At 43.9% G+C, this 19898-nt stretch overlaps 1 protein-coding gene across 1 annotated transcript in view; it reads left to right on the top strand.

Annotated features, from left to right (window-relative positions):
• The first annotated feature begins 495 nt into the window (after positions 1-495).
• Positions 496-19898, top strand: part of LOC111159162 (lysozyme like 4) — a 41607-nt gene continuing 22204 nt past the window's right edge. Inside the window, exons 1-2 of the mRNA XM_022521593.1 lie at positions 496-517; positions 4592-4675. Coding sequence (XP_022377301.1) covers positions 496-517; positions 4592-4675 — 106 coding nt within the window. The remainder of the gene's footprint in view (positions 518-4591; positions 4676-19898) is intronic.

Raw genomic sequence — 19898 nt, 5'->3', positions numbered from 1 at the left:
GTGGTGAGGCCAACAGATTGGGAGGCTGTCATTGAAAAGATAGTTGTGATGCTCACAGATCCCAAGTAAAGGGTACACACCGTGCCGCAGGGAGCCACATGTAGAAGCACAGGGGTCAGGCTGAGGGAGTGAGGAGAAGCGTGAGCAAGAGCCTTTACTGTATTTTCTGTGAGGCTGGGTAAGCAGGTTTAGAATTGGCTGGGTTGGATAATTTCAGCAGGCTCTGGGGCACAAGAGCTGTCCCTAGTTGCCTGGCACTTGGCCCTGGGTGATTAGCTTGGTGGATAGTGGCCCAGTGTGAGAGTCTGACTGAAGAGGTTGTTGTTGGGGTATGGGCTCTGGATTGGTGGGTTTGCATAGGAAAGGTATTCTTTCAGAGTCAAGACTTTTTTTCTTTTTTTAACTATCTCTAAGAATTGGCTAGCCCTGGCTGTCCCTCCAGGGTCAGCAAAGCCCCCAAATGTCAAAACACCAAAAAACACAGACTACAAAGAGATGACTAACACATCACTTAAAGGTAAGACTTCTCTCCATGCTGAGACCTGTGGTTGGCAGCTATCTCCCACTGGGAAGGAGAAGTGACTTCTGTTCTTCTCTTACCCTCCTCTCTCCCACATGCAAGCTGCTGTTTGAGACCTCACCAAGGTGTAGTGCATGGAGCTAGGATAGCAAAGTTGATTCCAAGTGCCACCATCAGTGTGCCCCTTTTCACAGCTCTCATCCTGGGAGGGCTTTGTCCTCCCCAGCTGAACCCTTGAGCAAGACTTAACATGGCTCACATCTGGTACAAATCTGGTACACACGGCCTTGATTGCCTGGGCAGGAGTACAACCCTAGGCCGTGTTACCCCCATGGCAGAGAACCCAGAAGAAGGCCTCCAGATGTTCCCATTGAAGCCCACTTTCTACAGACCGGAAGCAATGGAGGCACCAATCCATCCAACCCGTCAAGGTCCCAGCACAGTTTCCTGCAGAGAATTTCCCCTCAAATCCTATTTCCTCACACACTCTGACCTTGTTTTCACATCTGTGATCCAGCTGAGGGTTCCCACTTCCTTGGCACATCTCCGTATGGGGAGACTCATTCAGATTTCCCTGCCTCTTTGGTAGGCATCTCTGAACCTGAGCCCAGAGGAGCCCTGTCTTCACATCCCACTGAAGAGGTATCACAATCCTGCTACTGCTCAGGCTTCCTTTCCTTTTTGCCTCCTGTCCAGATAGTAAAGCTTCAAGGTTCGTAGAGCCAAGTTCCAGTTTTTTAGAAAGGAATAGAATCACAAGTAGCAAGATGCTGTTTTCCATGAATGTATGGAGAGATGTTACTTTCAGGTCCTGTGAACAATTTTGTCTGCCCAGAGTTTTCTAGAGAGGGCCAGAGCCAGAGCTAGAGAAGGATGATTAGCTCCACCCAACCTCCTTCATCCTCTTCCTTCAACATTTTTACTAAAAATACTTATTACATTGAGGGAAAGCCCCAGAAGGCTGGAGGCAGTGGCAAGATGGTGGAGGGCAGACACATTGGAGAGAGCTCTGGAGTCACAAATCTTGGGTAGAACTGAGGTTTTTACTCAGATGTTTTAACTGTTTATCTCCAGGAATCACTCAGGTCCACCTGATTTCTAGTTTGGAAGCCTGTATTTAAACTCACAAAAGCAGGGACACCTCGGTGGCTCAGTCAGTTAAGCTGCTGACTTTTGATTTTGGCTCAGGTCACAGTCTCGGGGTTATGGAATCAAGTCCTATGTTGGGCTCCACACTCACTGTGGCATGTGCTTGGGATTCTCTTTTCTTCCCTTCTGCCCTGCCCTGCCCCCCCTCAAATAAATTTTTTAAAAAATCTTAAAAAATAAATAAATTCACAAAAGCAGGTCTTCCTCTGTCTTCCTACCCAGGAGTTATAGGGAAGAAAACAAGTGGGGGTTTGGAACAGAGGTGTCAAAGGCCTGCCATCCCTGATAAGATGTATGTCCTAAAAGTTTTCTAGTTTTTCAAAGCTTTTGTGACTTCTATCTACACACACACACAAACACACACACACACACAAACACACACACACACACTCTGGCATTTGATGTTTCTGAAACCCAACCAGAGGCAGAACCTTAAACACATCTCAAGTTGTGATCATGGAAACAGTGAGCTCCCCCTGGGGTTGAGGTTCTGTAGGGCATTTCATAATAAATTTAACAAAGCCACAGGAACCAAAGCTTTATAAATAATTCTGGCATCCTTCATTACTCATTATTTGCTGTTAGCCTGTTGGGGGCAATTAGTCTCCATAGAAAGGAGAGGCTTCCCATTTACACAGTTGCATTCACAGCACTTTTATTTTTATGAACATTTCATTTCCCCAATCTCCAGATGAATTTTTGCAATGTTGGAGATTTTTTATTTATGAAAACCAAACAGCTGTGCTCCAGTAGAACCTGAGGATTTATCCATCCATCTCAGAGTCACCTCCAGACAAATTGCACCCCCAGTGTATGCTGGGCACTGTGCCAGGAAGGAGCTGTAAAGCCCATGCGCATATGTCCCTGGACAGGAGCTGAAAAAATTCACAGAGGTGAAATAGACAATTAGAATCCAGTGGGAAGAAAGCTGACACAGAGGCCATGAAAAGCAGATGAAGGTTAAGGAGCAGATACCAAGGATGGTTGGGTTTTGAAGCATGTATAGAAGTCAGACAGATACAGAAGGAAGGGTTTTCCAGGCATAGGGAGCAGCATGTGTGAAAGCATGGAGGTCTGAGAGCCGAGAGGATCTTACCCGTTTCTGGTGGATCCAGGGAGGCAGTAAGATCTTTGAAGGAGGAGGTTTGTGTAGTGTGTTCAGACAGAAGGGTCTTGTTCCCTGGTGTTTCTGAGAGTAGAACTATAGGACCCCTGGTATGTCAGCCATTTAGAAAATATTAAAAGCTTAAAATGTATTTTTGCCAATAATATAATCATAGCAATAAAATAAAAATCTAAGGTGAGGAAAAGGAGACTGATGTTGAGGAAAATGAAAATCAAAACCATGCCAGGAGGTAAAGGAACTGTAGCCAGAAGAATAAGTTCTTGAATTAGATTTGGAAGTGATAATATATATGCGCTGTATAACAGATAGTTATAAAATACATACAGATGTGCATATATATTATATATATAAAATGCATACATATATAATATATATGCGTATTTATAGTAAGTGTAAGGGGTGTGTGGGTGTATATATATATGTATATATATATGCCATGTACATGTACATGTTTTTTAAAATTAAGGTATAAGTTACACACAGTACAATTTAAAAACCTTAAACCTGATGCACTCTTACATATGTTTACACCAAGACACAGAAGATTTCCATCACATGAGAATGTTCCCTCATGACACTTCCTAGCCAATCTTCCCAGTCCAGAGAGCCCTTACCCCATAGAGTACTTCTGTTTGTCCTTGAACTTCACATAAAGAGAATTATACCATATGTGCTTTTTTGTGTCTTGTTTGTTTGGCTCAACACAATGCTCGTGATGTTCCATGATCTTGCTGGAATCTTGGTGGTTTATTCTTTTTTATTGCTGGGTAGTATTCCATTGTATGAGTATACCAGTCTGGTTATCCATTCTCCTGTTGATGGACATCTGGGTTGTTTCCAGTTTTGGGTTGTTGTGAATAAACATGCTACAGACATTTCTGTATATGTTTTTTGGACATGTGCTCATTTCCTTTAGTTGTGTGCCTAGTTGTGGAGTGGCAGTCTGAAATCATTATACCAGTTCACATTTCCACCAGCATTGAATGACAGTGAACTATATTTTTAAGATGGATAATTCAGCTTCAAATAAATATGCCTGTACACTTATAGTTTGGAAGACTTGCTAAAGGACCATAAGCCTGAAAGTCAGCGTCCTGGGTCTGAAGTTCTCACCCTGCCACCCAACCCTGTATATTGTGCTGATCACCTCATTATCCTGTGTCTTCATTTCATTTCCTTTTCAAAAAATTATGTTATGTTAGTCACCATACAGTATTTCATTAGTTTTTTATATAATGTTCCATGGCTCATTGTTTATTTATAACACCCAGTGCTCATTGCAGTACATGTCCTCCTTAATACCCACCCCCTCCCCTCTGAAACCTTTGGTTTGATTCCTGAAGTCCACAGTCTCTCATGGTTCATCTCCCGCTCCAATTTCCCCTCCTTCATTTTTCCTTTCCTTCTCCTAATGTCCTCTGTGCTATTCCTTATGTTCCTCAAATAAGTGAAACGATATGATAATTGACTTTCTCTGCTTGACTTACTTCACTTAGCATAATACCCTCCAATTCTATCCATGTGGATACAAAAGTTGGGTATTCATCCTTTCTGAAGCTGAGTAATATTCTGTCATATATATGGACCACATCTTCTTTATCCATTCATCTGCTGAAGGACATCTCGGCTCCTTCCATAGTTTGGCTATTGTGGACATTGCTGCTGCTGCTATGTCTTCATTTCTTTGTAACACAAGTGGTTTGGATGTTGATCTCCAAAGTCACCAGAATTCTGGGGATGGCAGTATAATATTTAAATGTTTTCTCATGTTTCTCTCTGTTTTCCCCCCGCCCCCAATCTCCCACCACTATGCCAGTGTGGCCAACAAGGCCCTTCATCTTCCCTTGCCTTCAGGGAAAGGAAGGCACAGCAGAAAGTAGGTAAGAAAGTAGGTAAGACTCCTGGCTTTTGAGATCCAAAAGCCAAACCTTTGGCAGGGAGAGGGATGAGCTCAGGCCTGAGTAATCTAAGAGACTACATGATGTATAGTAGAGATTCTAGTTCCCTGCTCTGTACAGTCTCACCCCTCCACCAGCACAGATTCACTGAAGGGGGTATAAAAAGAGATAGAAAGCCATAAATAAGTCAGTGATGTTGCTGAGAAAGGTGGTAGCAGCTTAAAACAACAGCCATTTAAAGATAGTGCTTTCTGTGGATTGAGACAAAAATCAAATGTTTTTGTTTGTTGGTTCTTCTTCCATTCCTTTTGTATTAGGTAGAATAACAGTGTTTGTTAATGTTCTCATTTCTTGAGCACTCAGTATTTATTACCTTATTTTAGAATGAAATTTAACACACTTGTCATATGGCTCCTGATCCCAATTTGCACATATGCTTTTTTAAAATTTTTTTAATCATTTTTTTAAATTTATTTTCAGCATAACGGTATTCATTGTTTTTGCACCACACCCAGTGCTCCACGCAATCCGTGCCCTCTCTAATACCCACCACCTGGTTCCCCCAACCTCTCACCCCCCCACCTCTTCAAACCCTTCAGATTGTTTTTCAGAGTCCATAGTCTCTCATTGTTCACCTCCCCTTCCAATTTCCCCCAACTCCCTTCTCCCAACTCCCCATGTCCTCCATGCTATTTGTTATGCTCCACAAATAAGTGAAACCATATGATAATTGACTCTCTCTGCTTGACTTATTTCACTCAGCATAATCTCTTCCAGTCCCGTCCATGTTGATACAAAAGTTGGGTATTCATCCGTTCTGATGGAGGCATAATACTCCATAGTGTATATGGACCACATCTTCCTTATCCGTTCGTCCATTGAAGGGCATCTTGGTTCTTTCCACAGTTTGGCAACCGTGGCCATTGCTGCTATAAACATTGGGGTAGAGATGGCCCTTCTTTTCACTACATCTGTATCTTTGGGGTAAATACCCAGTAGTGCAATGGCAGGGTCATAGGGAAGCTCTATTTTTAATTTCTTGAGGAATCTCCACACTGTTCTCCAAAGAGGCTGCACCAACTTGCATTCCCACCAACAGTGTGAGAGGGTTCCCCTTTCTCCACATCCCCTCCAACACATGTTGTTTCCTGTCTTGCTAATTTTGGCCATCCTAACTGGTGTAAAGTGGTATCTCAATGTGGTTTTAATTTGAATCTCCCTGATGGCTAGTGATGATGAACATTTTTTCCTGTGTCTGATAGCCATTTGTATGTCTTCATTGGAGAAGTGTCTGTTCATATCTTCTGCCCATTTTTTGATATGATTATCTGTTTTGTGTGTGTTGAGTTTGATTTTTGTGTGTGTTGAGTTTGATTTTTGTCTCAATCCACAGAAAGCACTATATTTAAATCAACCATTTTAGAATAAAAGGGCTGGCAGTAATTCAACATAGTTCACTTTGTCTCCTGAGACATCATTGCAGTGTGTTATATTGAAAAAAAAAAAACCACACTTAAACACATTCTCTCTTATAAACTGTTAAGAAGTGTCACTGTATTATTATTTCATGATGATGATTACTATTTCATGGTCTCAGCATGTATGTGACTAGTTGTGGGTGGGACTGGAATGACTAAATGCATGAACTAGTTGTGGGTGGGACTAGTTGTGGGTGGGATTGCAGTGACTAAATGCAGTAAGAAATGCTTGAAGCATAATTTCCTTGAAGATAAAATTTAAATTACATTTCCCCAAGACTCATAAAATTGCATGCAACATTACTAGTTGAGTCCTGGAATCATCTTTTGAAGATACAATAGTGGAATCAAATTCTTGGCTATAGAACCCTGGCTGATGCCAATAGAAAAAAATGGACAGGATCATTCCCAGCAATGGTGGCATTTGAGAAAAAACAAGAAAGAAGAAAAAACTAGACAGACATTAGCTATACTTCATGCCTACCACCTTGAAAAAATGATGAAAATTACAAACAGAACAGGATTCCTAATAAAGTTAGCCCTGAAATGGCTCTTTGAAATACCATGACCCCTGGGGTGTGGTCATGCATCTCTTCCAATTAAAACTAACAATTCTGTGGGAAAAATTTCCCAAATACTTGCTTCACAGCTCCTCCATAGCCCTCCTTAAAGCCCCTACCCCAGTTCTACATCTTGCTCTTCTCCCTTGTCCCCACCTCACTGACAGTTTCTGCCTGTACCTTATTTCCAAAGTTCCTCTTCTATATGTTTACATGGTCACCTAAAATTTATGTTGAATTGAAGCATGGTGTAAACATTACTATAAAAATATGCCTGGAACATAGTTGAATGCACTTCAAATTCAATATATCTAAAATAATTTCCATGTGTTTTCTTTCTCATTCTCTATCTCCAAAAAAAAACAAAAAACAAAAAACAAAAAACAAAAAACACCAACAACAAACAACAGCCATTTAATCCTATCTCAACTTCGTAGGCTAGGAATTCAGGCAGGGCTCCGCTGGGCAATTCTTTTGTTCCATGTGGTATTAACTGGGGGTCACTCAGTAGTATTAAGCCAGTGTTTGGCTGGTCTGGAGGGTTCCAGAATGCTTCATTCACGTGGTGATGTGTCTGGCAGACTGGGCTCAGCTGGGACTGATGACTAGTGCACCTCCATAGGGGCCTCTCCAGGATGGGGGACTTGAGGTGGTCACACTTTTTACTTGGTTGCCTAGAGCTTCCAGAAAGAGTGTTTCAAGAGGCAGGAAACTGCTAGATTCATAAGGCCTGGGCCCAGCAATGGGTAGTCACTGTGTTACCTTTGCTGTGATGGATTGTTGAAGGCAATCACAAAGCCCACCCACATTCAAGAATAGGGGACATAAATCTTACTTTTAAGGAGAGGAACATCAAAAAATTTGATAACCATCTGAAATTTGCCATTGAAGGGACTTTCTAAGGCCAAACAGAGGGATCCAGAAATTTCTAAATAGGTTTGAAGGATCTGAAAGCTGATTGGTACCACTTCTGAGGTTGAGCCTGAGGAACTAGCAAGACCCAGAAAAGAGATGATTGTGTGGTGTGCACATCAAGATGAGGCTTTAGATAGAGTTCCTTGGGTCCCAGCATCATGTGGGAGCAGAAGAGTGTACCCCTTTATGTCCCAGGAGCATGGAAGGACACACATTAAAAGAGCTGGTTCCCAAATACTGGCAGAGACCCTTGGGGCTTGACTCTGTAGGGACTAGAGTGAAAAGGCATCTGAGGACCAGATGGGATGTCACGCATCTTAGTGATGCCACATAGGTAGATGATAATGAAAAAATGGGTCACCATTTCCCCTACCATCACCTGATACCTTGGATTTATGATGACTCCTGGAAATCAGGTATAGCCTGAAGATAGCACAATGGGGTCTTTCACAGGTTGGGTGTTTTTTTACGGTTTGTCCTTGAGATCAACTCCTGTGGAGGGGAGGGGATGGAAGCAGGGCTGGGCAAAGGGAGAAGCAGTACCATTGGAGATCTCAGCCAACTCCATAGGCAGCTCTGGAGTTGGGATGGACCTTTAGAGTTATTCTGAGTTGGGATAAGGGGGCTGGACCTGTACATGCCTGCACTGATAGGGCATTGGATGCAGCCACAGGGGAAGGGAGCATAACCTTGGATAAGGCAGCTGCCTTTGGCTGGGCCAGTCCCTAAAGGAGCAGAAAGATGAGACCATCTACCAGCGGCACTGCCAACAGCTGGAAAAATGCTTTCTTCTTTCCTGAAGGGAGATCTGGCATATCCCAGCAACCATTACAGAACTTATCATAGAAATGATCATGATTTATACAGTGATCAAGAAAATTACATTGCTTGCCATCTGAATTTGTGTGACTTGTGCCCCCAACATGTGAATTCCGTAATTTTAAGAACAAGGGCCATATGATGTGTTACTCTGATATAAGATAGATGATCTTCTATGTGCCTTTTAGAAAGAGGGAAAGTCCCTTATCTTCTTGCCCCACAGACAAGAACATAAAGCTAGGACCCAAGGAGCTGCTTGCCTGAACATTGCCACATGTCATGTGCAAACCAGAGGTTGTTCTTATTTTGTGTACCCCACTGAAAGGCTAGGGAGGACCTTAAAACAAGAACTCCTTACTTATGGGTTTTCCAAGAGCCACAAATCGGACAGGGAAAGGGTGGAGCCTTCGACAACTGCCTTCTGTAGTACATGAGCCCTTTGCCACGTTGTCCCAAGTTGTGAGATGTTGATCTGATGCTGGTGGCTATTTAGAACTAGAAAATATGCCGTGTCTTGGACCCCTTTACATCTTCAAAATGGGGAGACTGGCTATGGGAAGCCAGGACAGAAAATAAGCTGGATGTGAGGGTCAGATCAGCTGAATCCAGCCAGCAACATATTGTGGGAATGAGCTCTCAGATCCCATAGACAGAAGCACTGGGGATCTGTGTTCAGCAAGGAAGAAAAAGGATTTCTTCCTGAGGAGGTCATTGGTCTATTGGTGCTGCTCCATAGAGCTTTCTTTGATGATGACAATGTTCTATTCTGCTCTGTGCAATATGGTGGCTATTGAAATATGGCTGGTGTGACCAAGAAAGTGAATTTTGAATTGCATTTGATTTGGTTGGTGGCTACTGCACTGGACTGTGAAGCCCAAAGTCTTGCTTGTTCTCAAAGTATGGTCTGGAAACAGTGGTACCAGCATCACCTCGGACACTGAGGCAGAAATGCAGATTTTCAGGTCCCACTTGAGACATGTGATCCAAAATCTGCATTTTGGCAAGATTCCCCAGGGAGTAGATGGCTTCTAGAAGACACCCGTCCTCCCCCAGCCTCCCATTTGATCACCCTATGATTCAATATTCATTGAATAGAGCATTGGAGTATATGACAAGGTCCTGGGCTTCAGAATGAAGGACTGGGTGTAACACGGGCCAAGTTTCCCCACAGGGTGCACAGGAGTGTTCTATGAAGGGGCCAATATGAGACTAGCCCCTGTGCAGATTTTGCTGACGCATCCAGGAGGGTGGCCTGAATCTATCAGCAGACCTCCGCTGCCTGCTCTACAGGGACGGGGGTGCTGTGATCAGAATCATTTGGGATGATTTTCCTCCACTCTTGAACATTCTAGATGGTGGGGTACAGCCTGAAAATCCTCCCCCCCACCCATCTTACCAAATTCAGAATCTTCCCAACTGATTGAAAAATATTTTTTGTGCTCTTCTTTTGGATCAAACACATTTTATTTTATCTTTTGGGTCTCAGATGGTTTCTTTTCTGTTTCCCACCCCACCCCCAATTTCTACTTTAGTTCTAGCTGTCAAGACTGTTACTCCAACTCGCTCCTGCTTGTTTTAATTGCTGCCTCAAACTTTTCTTGAGGAATCCAAAACTTACTGTGATTTTCCCTTCCTCCCCCACTTCCCCACTAGGTTTGATGCCTGTCTTTTTTTTTTTTTAAGATTTAATTTATTTATTAGAGAGCGAAAACATGAGCACGGGGGAGGGGCAGATGGAGGGGGAGAAGTGGGCTCAGTCCCGGGACCTTGAGATCATGCCCTGAACCAAAGGCAGAGGCTTAACCGAGATAGCCACCCAGGCACCCTGACATCTGTCTTTTTCAACAAGGTCCTCTCAATTTTGTTCTTTCTCTTGGGAATTTGTGCTTGTTTCCCTCTCAATTTTTTAATTTTTATAGTGGAGTCTCCTGAGCCACAGAGGAAGGCGAGGAGGTGGGTTTGAGGTGGTCGTAAAGGGAGGACAGATGCGGTCAAAGCAACTGGGAGGAAAAGATTTGAGTGAAGCAAGGTTATCTAGTGGGAACGTCCGAGTAAGTTTTGCTCTCACAATCCAACTTTCCACCCTGCACCTAAATCTTCAACAAAATCTATATTACACACCAATGCTTGGGAGATTTTTCAACTTTTAGTTATAGGATATTTCAAACGTACAGAAGCAGGAGAAAACACATTATGAACCCACATGTACTACATGTTGACTGTATTCAACAACAGTCAATATCAATATTCCCCACCCCCACCCCAGGTATTTGGGGGGGCAAATCCCAGAAATGTAAATTTTTTACCCATAAACATTTCACAGTTTATCTAAAGATATTAGAGATTTTTTTTTAAAAAACATAACCCCAATACCATTGTTTTATCTTGAAGTTAACAATTCCTCATAACCTACACTTAGCATTCAGATTTCTCAATTGCCTGCAATTTTAGAGTTGGTTCATTTCAGTCAAGATCCAAATAAGGTCCATGAGTTTCAATTAGTTGATATATGTCTTTTATTTTATTTTTTTTTAAGATTTTATTTATTTATTTGACAGAGAGAGATCACGAGTAGACAGAGAGGCAGGCAGAGAGAGAGAGGGAAGCAGGCTCCCTGCTGAGCAGAGAGCCTGATGCGGGACTCGATCCCAGGACCCTGAGATCATGACCTGAGCTGAAGGCAGCGGCTTAACCCACTGAGCCACCCAGGCACCCAATATATGTCTTTTAATCAGTAGGTTCCTCTTCAACCTCTCTACTCTTTCTTAGAACTCATTTGTTGAAGAGACTAAGTTGTTCACTTGTAGACCTTCTCGTGGCCTAGATTTTGTTAATTGCTTCCCCTGTGTGACATATAACAGATTCCCCTGTCTCCTGTATTTCTTGAAATTTGGTGGTGTGATAGAGGCTTGACTGGATTCTGGTGCCATGTTTTTGGCAAGACAACTTCATGGATGATGATTTTTCTTTCAAGAGACCCATACTATATGGTGATGTTTTTCAGGTGTGAGCAGTCACTGATGCCCAATGCCCACATCCGTTAGTTAGTTAGGACTTACAAACTGGTAATATTCTAATTCCATCATCCCTTCTTCATTTATTAGCTAAAATTCTTCTATAAACAGAAATTCCTGCTCAACTTTTCAGTTTCTCTGAGTTACAGTGTGTGCAGAAGAAGCCTGACACACGCTTGATTCTTTCTCTTTATTAATTTTCAAAAAAGAAAGCAGGGGCCGTAGTACTTGGGAGTTTATTTTTGTGGATGGCAAATAGTTGAACCTGACCTCTGCATGGGGGAGGCTGGAGACTTCAAATTCTCTTAGTAGCTTTGAAGAAGGGATGTTAATATGCTCATTTTTACAGATTGGGAAAAGGAGACTCAGGGGTGGTCCAAGCTAGTGAGTGGAGGATCTGGGATTTTATCCCGAGTCTGCTCGTTTGCAGAGACCAAACTCCTTACTGCGTGGCACAGTCCTTTTTATAGGACTGTGGGGAATTCACCCAAACCTGGGATTGAGCTGGCAGAAGCCTCTCTCTGTTCTGGCTTGCTAGAAATCAACATTCTGCAGTCTGAAAAATGACATGGATCCATAAGATCTAAGAATAATCTTTCTTCAAGTTGCATTTAACCACAATTATAACAATGAATTGCTTGATTTCAGAATACTTGTGTTGTTAAGCAGTTTCCCAAAGGTTGAACCCTAAGCTAGGCTGCTTTAATCAGATTTATACACTTATTGTGATAGGATATGATATCATGATTTGCAGTTCTGTGGTCAGTGACAAACATCACTGTACATGGAACTGAAGGAACTTATGTCGGAAGGGGTTTATTTATAAAGGAGTATCAGAAAAGCTGAGGATTAACTGTAGGAATAAAGAGATTTACTGAAACTGAAGGCCAACCTTGGGTCGTAAATAGCATTTGTGCGGTGACATTGTTTAATTGGAAATTATATGAAGAACCATCAAAATAACCGGTGAATTAATGAAGATTATCCGGCAGAGATAATGAAGATTATCCAGAGCATTCTGCTGCATGGGGCTCAAACTGGTTTAAACATGGGCTTACAGGATTTATTTGCTAAACCATCCAGAGATAGATCTAATCAGGCTTCAGGGCTTAGATGCTGTATTCAGAACCAGGTTTCTCTTCATTTCTGGGCTCTGCTTCCTTTGTGTTGAGTTCATTCTCACAGAGACTCCTCCCTATTGTCGCAAGACGGTAACTGCCAGCCTCTTGCTCCTGTGGCTACAGCCTTCCTATTGTACATCAGTAGGAAAGAGGAAAGGGCTTTCCTTTAATTTTCATTGAGTCTTATTGGTTCTGAGTGGGTCCATGTGCCTATCCCTGAGTCAATCAATGTAGCCAGGGAAATAGGATAGGTTGTAGGTGCAATTGTGCGTACAAGTTCATGTCTACGCTCATTTTTCAGGGAGATAGTCTGCAGCTTTGATTAGGTTATCAAAGGCCAATCCAAAGGGGTGGCTATTCTGAGATATTGTTAGATATTGAACCAGACTGAATTGCTTTTTTAAAGCCCTGGCTTCATATTTGTACTGTCTTCTTGAATATTTCCAATATAAGGTGTCGAATCTGCTTTTTAGCTGCCTTTTATTGAGGATGATCAGAGATAGGAAATACTGATCAGAATTTAGTTTATATCATTTCTTCAGGTTCTAGATGTTATGACCCCTTTTCCCTCCCAACACAGCCCTATGTCTGGGGCCATGACAGAAGTTGCCCCCAACTGTGTCACAGAGGGTAAGCTCACAGCCTTGCTGGAGTCCCAGACCCACACCATCTGCACGCCTCAGGTTTGCCCAGGGTTGGAGAGCTGCTCATTCCGGGTGAGGAAAAGTTCTTTGGGAATTATTTCCCGGTAATGATTCCAAGGTCTCACGCAGGGTGGTATTTTCCTGCTAATCCCAACCCAGGGCTCAGCGTGTGCATTGTTGACACCAGATAATGTTAGTCCTCTGGCCGATACTGTGGTGGATAAGCAAACATCGGACGGCTGGCAGAATCCCCGACTTCCTGAGCGCCCACAATCACAAATTCATTGAAGTTTAAACACACAGAGACCTATCACCCTTGCCCTTTGCGTTTGCCAGGAGATGAGGTTATCCATGGGTGATTGTTGTAAATAGTCACCCCTCATTTCCCCCTCCAACTTGCACTTTGGATTTTAATCAGGTTCAAAGCCTGCCTGGCATTTGGCTTATTTTCTTCATCTGTATGACCCACAGGCTAGTCCAGGGATGCTTAGAATTTAACGAGCCTTTGAATCACCCGGGGATCTTGTTCCAGTGCAGAGTCCCATTAGCAGATCTGGGGTGGGGCCCGAGATTCTGCATTCCTAACAAGCTCTCAGTGATGCCTGTGCTCCTTCAAGGTCCACACATCTAAGGGCAAAGGACTAGACTACTGGCTTTCAACCTTGGCTGCACAATGGAATCACCTGGGGAATCATGGAAATTCTAATGCCCAGTCCTACTCTCAGGTGTTTGGACTTACTAGGTTTGTGCATGACTATCCAGGTGATTCCGATGTGCGGCCAGGCTTGAGAACAGCTGGTGGACCCCTCAGCCTTCAGCCTTTGCCTGCTAGCTCCTCCTCACCACTGGTCTCGCCTGCTCACACGACCTCTGCTCTGTGCTCCTGGATACCCCTCTCCCTTGTCCTTGACATTCATGAAGAGCTTACTGTGGACTAGAACTTTTCCACACAGCCCAGTTAGGTCAGTACTGCTTCTCTCCCCATTTTGCAGGCAGAGAAACTGAGCTTTAGAGAGTGAAGTATCTTGTCCCAGGTCACACAGTCATTAAGGAACAATGTCAAGGCCCATATAGATCTTCTGTCTCTGAAGCACAAAAGTACTGAGTGTGGGTTAAGAGGATGGCGTCTGGAGTCAGACACATGTGGGACCCACCACTTACTGTCAGTGTGACCTTGGGCAAGTTGCTTAGATCCTGCAGGCATTAGGTTCCTCCTTTGTAAAATGGGGGTGATAAGAATACCCACTTCTCAGGGCTATGGGGAACATGCAAGTCATGCCTCTAGATCCTGGGCCAAGGTCATGGCCATTTCAGTGTGACATGCTGTCCCCATAACACTTGCCATGAGCCCCTATTCTTTGGCGTGGGGCTTGGACTTCCAGATTATAACTCTTCTGTGTTCACATCAACTCTTCAAATGGAAAGCAAGTTCCTTCAAGGCAGAAAAATTACAAGTATAAAATGTGTGTGAATGTGATTTTTTTTGATTCATGGCCTCAAATGGGTTTCCTTTGCCCCATGGCTCCTAGCCGTGGGAGCCAGTGAATTTTCCAGTGTTTTTCAGTTGATGGAATTTATACGTTAGTCAATGGAAAATAATCCTATTGGAAACAGAGCCATCATATACATACATATAATCATATTTTTTTGGAGTCATTCATTCTTCCATCCATCCACTCATTCATTGTCTTCTAAGTTCACCCAGACCCTATGGAGTGACTAAACACAGCTCCGCCTGAGTCCGCCAAACTGGGCTGGCTCTGCTGCTCTGTCCCCCAGGGTGCAGGTGGGAGGGTTGAAGAGGTGGGGATACTTTCTCATGCGTATCTCCTGCATTCAAGACCCTACTTTTTAGAGGATTCACACCTAGGACTTTTCCCGGTTTTAACACTGAAAGTCTCACATTCCAGGAAACCCTGCAGTCCCAGACAAACAGATATGGCCGGTCACCCCACCACCACAGGACAGTTCCGGGGGCATGTTCTTGCCCTTTGCAAACCTGACAGCTTGTGCCTTTCAGCCTTTCTGCTTCAGGGAGGGCTCTTTGGTGTGAAGTGGTTCATGCTGGCTTTTCTCATCCCTTTTGTGCTGTGAGTCCGCGAGCCCCGGAGTCTAGACCAGTATCGCTGCCTCTCACCATGCCTGGACTTGTGGTCATGATGAGTTCCCTGCTTGCTCCCTGCTCAGCAGGTCTCTCTGCACAGCCTGACATCTTCCTCCTTCCATGTCAGGGCATTGTGCAAAGCCAGGGAGTCTTTGTCCTGACCCAGTCACAAGAAGAATGTTTATAAAAGAAAACACCTCCACTTCCCTCCCCCTTTCTCAAGGCTGCGAGCACACTTTCCTCAGACAAGTGCTCAGTGAGTACACAGAATTGGGGCTGTTTTCTTTCTGATGTCATTTCAGATGAAGCTGAATATTTTTAAACTAGGCAAGCAACACCACAGCTAAAAATGCTTGGATTTGAAAATAAACGTGTGACAGATTTACACCCATCCCTTGAATCAGAGACACTTGCAGCAACAAGCTCACTAGGTGATTAAAGGGGGCTCATGAACAGAGCCTTATTTTCCTGTGGACAAAGACTAGAGTCTGGAAGCTGGCAATATGGATTTAGGGATCAGTGATGCCGGGTTCCAGTTTAGTATCAATGCCGTTGTCTTGGTCCGCTCCTGTCAAAAAATGAGAGCAGCAACTCCAAACATCTTGCCTTGGCAGCTGAGTTCAAAGAGGAAGTGGGGTGGCTTAGAATAGGGACTCCCTCCTTTCTTACCTCTGTCTCCTGAAGGAAAATCATTCCCAGCAGCCCCTCTCCCCTGTACACTTCCCCTCACATCCAACTGTCCACAGGGGCAGCTCCCATCCTCTTTGTGGTTCAGGGGTCTCTGTCCAATGCATGATACACTATTGCAGTTTTCTTAGGGAGAGGTGGCTTTGGCTGGATGAGAAAAACTGTATTCCTAGCCCTCTTTCTTGGGGACTCTGAAGCCTTGGGCTCTGACCCTTATTTTGTTTCTGTCTTGTTCAGATGCAAATAACGTGGTGAACTGGGTACACCTTCTTCAAGATTCAGTGCAGTTTTGTTAGCACTTGCAAAGGAGGCAGGGAAGGCAAGCTAACAGTGGGGTTTTCGGCAGGAGATTGCTTTTCATCGGTGGCTCTGTGGCAAGAAACAGTCTTGAAAACAGGTAAACTAGATCATCTCAAAAGGAACTTCTTCCTTGGATGTTTCTGTGCGTCTGCAGGATTGGCTGGCCAAAATCTTTTCTTGTCTCCAGGCACTTTTTTTTTTTTCAGATATAGATGCAGATATTGACAGATACAAATATAATTATAGATTGTGTTATCTGGTGGTGTCTGCAGAGCAGATGGATACCCATCTGTCAGGGAAGGCTCAGAAGTCTGGCCAGGGCCAAGGGTTGGGGCAAACTCAGGGGCCTCAGTCCCAAGAAAGCAAATGAGACTCAGGGATTCAGGGCTGGCCCCCCGTCTCCCAATGAGAAGTGGCTGAGCCAGGCCCCCAATTCAGGGTTCCTGGCTGGTATGAGACACTTGGGACTTGAACCAACCAAATTGATTTCACTGTTGGATTATAGTTGACCAATGATCCTTTAAAAAACCCATGCACACACACCTCTGCATTTTGGAGCTAAAGGCAGTCTACCTGTATGTGCAGGTGTTCCCCACTTGTGGAAGAAGGGATCTCAGCAGCTTTGCTGGAAGACTTGAGAACAAGGAAAAAGGAGGTTAATGACTGATATCTTTCCCTGGGTCACCAGGCCTGGGGGCAGATGAGCAGCTGATACTGGTCTCTGATATTTTTCAGAAAAGTTTGGAGTTGGAGGGTGCCTGGGGAACTCAGTTATTGAGTGTCCAATTCTTGATTTCAGCTCAGATCGTGATCTCAGGATCATGGGATCGAGCCCTGTGTTGGGCTCCATTCTCGATGGGGAGTCTGCTTGAGATTCTCCCTCTCCTTCTGCCTCTCCCTCCTGCCCTGCCGGCAAATGCACTCATGCTCTCTCTCTCTCAAGTAAATAAATAAATCTAGAAAGAAAGAAAGAAAGAAAGAAAGAAAGAAAGAAAGAAAGAAAGAAAGAAAAGGAGCTTTGAGTTGGGAAGTTAGCATTCATTTATGGCTTTCTTAAATGCTTTGCTTTTACAACTTAGGATATCAGCCAACTTACCCAATGAGCTTTGAGGCAAAACCTTTTCCCGAATCTAGATTGTCCTACAATCTAGGAGAAACTCTGTCTACCTCTCTGGGTGATGAGCATGCTCTTCTTTTGTTCCTTCCTGGTCAGATTTTGTCCCGTGTATGGCTGTGTTGGAATACCTCTGCTCAGAGAAGGGCAAGGGAAGCACTTTGTTCCCCTCACCTTTTCCTCCTTCTCCTTCTCTCCCTTCATTTCCTCTTCCTCCCCTTCTCCTTCAGCTTCTCATTTTAATATTTAAAAGACTACTTATTGGTCACCTACTACATGTCCGGCGCTGTGTTAAGCATTTCACATATATTTATCACATTTAATTCTCTAACAAGCCTATGAGGCAGATTTTATATTATCCCCATTTTACAGGTGAAGAATCGAAACTAAATAAAATACATTACATGCTCAAGGTCATATAGCTAGGAAGCCACAGAGCCAGGACTGTCTGACTTTAAGGCCGTGGTTCTTTTTTTTGGCCTCTTAAAAAATTAACTTATTTTTCTAGTTAGAAGGGAGGTGTGATAAACACTAGTGTGTCCCCCACCAGGTTTTCTTGCTATGAATGCCTTGCTGCTCCCACTGTATGTCTCTCTCAAAACACACTTGCATACATACACACACACACACACTCTCTCTCTCTCTCTTTCTCTCTTTTATGCCAAATCATCTAGAAGTTGACTGCAGATATGATGACATTTTACCCCTAAATATTTCAATTTGAGTCTCCTAAGAACGGGGACAGCAGCCTTCCAACTCAACAGCATTTGCACCTCTAAGGAAATCAATTTTATTTCAGTTACTCCGTCCAACACATAGTCCATGCTCGAATGGCCCCTACAGTCCCACGCATGGCCTCTATAGTTACTGTTTTTCAGTCCAGAATGCAGTCAAGGTTTATAAACTGCCTTTGGTGATAATGAAACTTTAGTGTCCCCCAGTGAAGGGCAATAGCCTCCTTCCTTCTGTTCTTCATAAGCCTAGATCTTTTGGAGATGTTAGAACCATTAGTCTTCAGAACATTCATGTTCAGGAATTTGTCTGTTTCTTCATGATCCTTCATGTTAACTTGTTTCTGGTAAGAGCCCTCCAAGGCAATGTTGTGTGGCTTCCCCAGTGTGGCATCAGGGGAACAAAATGTCAAGCCATCCCACTACTGTCAGTGCCAAGTCCAACAGCTTGGTGAGAGTGGTGTCCTCTGGATTTTTCCATATAAAGCCCATTTTCCCCTTTGCAACTAAAACAGACCAGGGAGGGAAGGAAATGGTCAGTCAGGAGTCTTTGGTTATAAGTGACAGAAAAGCAATTCACACTGGTTTAAGCATGTAACGGGAATTAATGGTCTCCAGCATATAGTAAGTCCAGAGTTTTCTTGCTTTAGGTTTGCTGGGGTCATGTTCTCAGGGGTCAACCTCCTTCTTCCATCTCTTGCTCTTCCTTGTTTGACTTCATCCATGGGCAGGCCCTTTCCCCATGGTGGGAAAATTGGTCATAGCTGCAGGCTCATAAACCTTTTTTGCTAGCCATGCCAGGAAGAGAGAGAAGAGAGAGAGCCCCCTTCACAAATTGTTTCAGCTGAAGGTCCTGAACTGACCCTCACTGGCCTGGCTGGAATCCTATCCCGTATCAGTTATTGATTGGCTAAGCCTGCATCTTCTCTCACCCTTGGAGCCAGAGTTAGCTTCTAGCCTCATTCCTCTATCTTCTCTGTACCCCATCTTGAAGAAAGTAGGAGTATAAATAAAGATAGTTGCCTTTATGGCTTGACATCTTGACGTGAGAAGCCTCAGGGAGGGCCCCTGCCTCTGAGTCATCCTTGCCATGGGTAGTGCTGGCACAGGCACCTGCTGACCTGGAGCTTAGGGCACCAGGCCCTATGGGGTGTATGTGTGTGTAGTGGCAGCAAAGGTGGTGGGCTTCACAACAGAGGAGATGGATCCTACAACTGTAGAAGGCAAGGCTTGGAACTGGGAGGTTCAAGTCCTGACTCCTCAGTTATCTGGCCCTATAATCAGAGGCCTCTGCTTGTGCCGTGTTTCCTCATCTGCAAAGGGAATGAGACACCTGCTTGTACTTTTCTTCAGGTCCTCTGTTGTAAGCATCCAGAGATTGTGGACATGTAACACTTGGTAAACATAACAAATGTAAAGGTGTTTCAGGTCTGTGATATCCTCATTCCACACAGACAGCTTTTGCCCTGAGGACAGAGCCTTGGGGCCCTTTGGTGGGGAGGAGGGGTGGAGTCTCACAGAAGAGCCCCTATAAGGCTGGAGCTCCAAAGACCTCCACACTCAGCATAGTGAACTAGCCATCCTGTCCGGCAGACTGCAAGGGAAATTGCTTGTCTTAGAGTTGGACATAGAGTGAAGTGGGGAGGAAGAGCTTTTATTTTCTCTAAGAACTCTTCACCACTAGCCAGCTGGAAAGCAAAAATAATAGGATCATAACT

This window comes from Enhydra lutris, unplaced genomic scaffold (assembly GCF_002288905.1).
Source record: "Enhydra lutris kenyoni isolate GAN:26980312 unplaced genomic scaffold, ASM228890v2 scaffoldscaffold66, whole genome shotgun sequence".
In the NCBI taxonomy this organism is placed as follows: domain Eukaryota; kingdom Metazoa; phylum Chordata; class Mammalia; order Carnivora; family Mustelidae; genus Enhydra; species Enhydra lutris.
The sequence above is the reverse complement of the archived record's forward strand: the minus strand, read 5'-3'. Positions and strand labels throughout refer to the sequence as shown.